General features: G+C 48.6%; 1 protein-coding gene across 1 annotated transcript in view; it reads right to left on the bottom strand.

Moving 5' to 3' along the window:
* The window catches only part of LOC119589312 (transient receptor potential protein-like), a 21,475-nt gene that overhangs the window by 9,917 nt on the left and 11,144 nt on the right, over positions 1-414 (bottom strand). The window contains exon 9 of the mRNA XM_037937934.1: positions 85-319. Within this exon, the coding sequence (XP_037793862.1) occupies positions 85-319 (235 nt within the window). The remainder of the gene's footprint in view (positions 1-84; positions 320-414) is intronic.

The raw sequence follows: 414 nt of genomic DNA, 5'->3' as shown, positions 1-414 counted from the left end.
TCCTACAAGACGATCAGTACATCAACAACAACAAACAGTAACAACAAACAACACATCCAAACAACAGCAAACAACTCCACTCACTCAAGAAGAACATGTAGGACGCGCAGTGACAGATAAACTTGACGAAAGGTTTCTTAATAAACTTTCCCTTCTCGGAGCCGGGGTTCATGATATAACACATCGACAGGACGGGGAACATGCAGGCCAGTTTCAGAATGTCGACGCACTGGGCCACCATGGTCTTGCGGCGAAATCCTGGCAGGCCATCGTACCAGATAGAACCGAGGAGCTGTTGCACGTTTGGGTGTGCAACGAACTGCAAAGGGGTAAAGGTAGGGGGGAGGAGGAGGAAGGGGAGAAAAGAGAGAGGGGTGGGTGGGTTAGTTGGTTCGGTTGGAAATATTTATTTTG

The sequence above is a fragment of the Penaeus monodon genome, chromosome 25 (genome assembly GCF_015228065.2).
Source record: "Penaeus monodon isolate SGIC_2016 chromosome 25, NSTDA_Pmon_1, whole genome shotgun sequence".
In the NCBI taxonomy this organism is placed as follows: domain Eukaryota; kingdom Metazoa; phylum Arthropoda; class Malacostraca; order Decapoda; family Penaeidae; genus Penaeus; species Penaeus monodon.
This window is presented reverse-complemented; position numbering and strand designations above follow the sequence as displayed.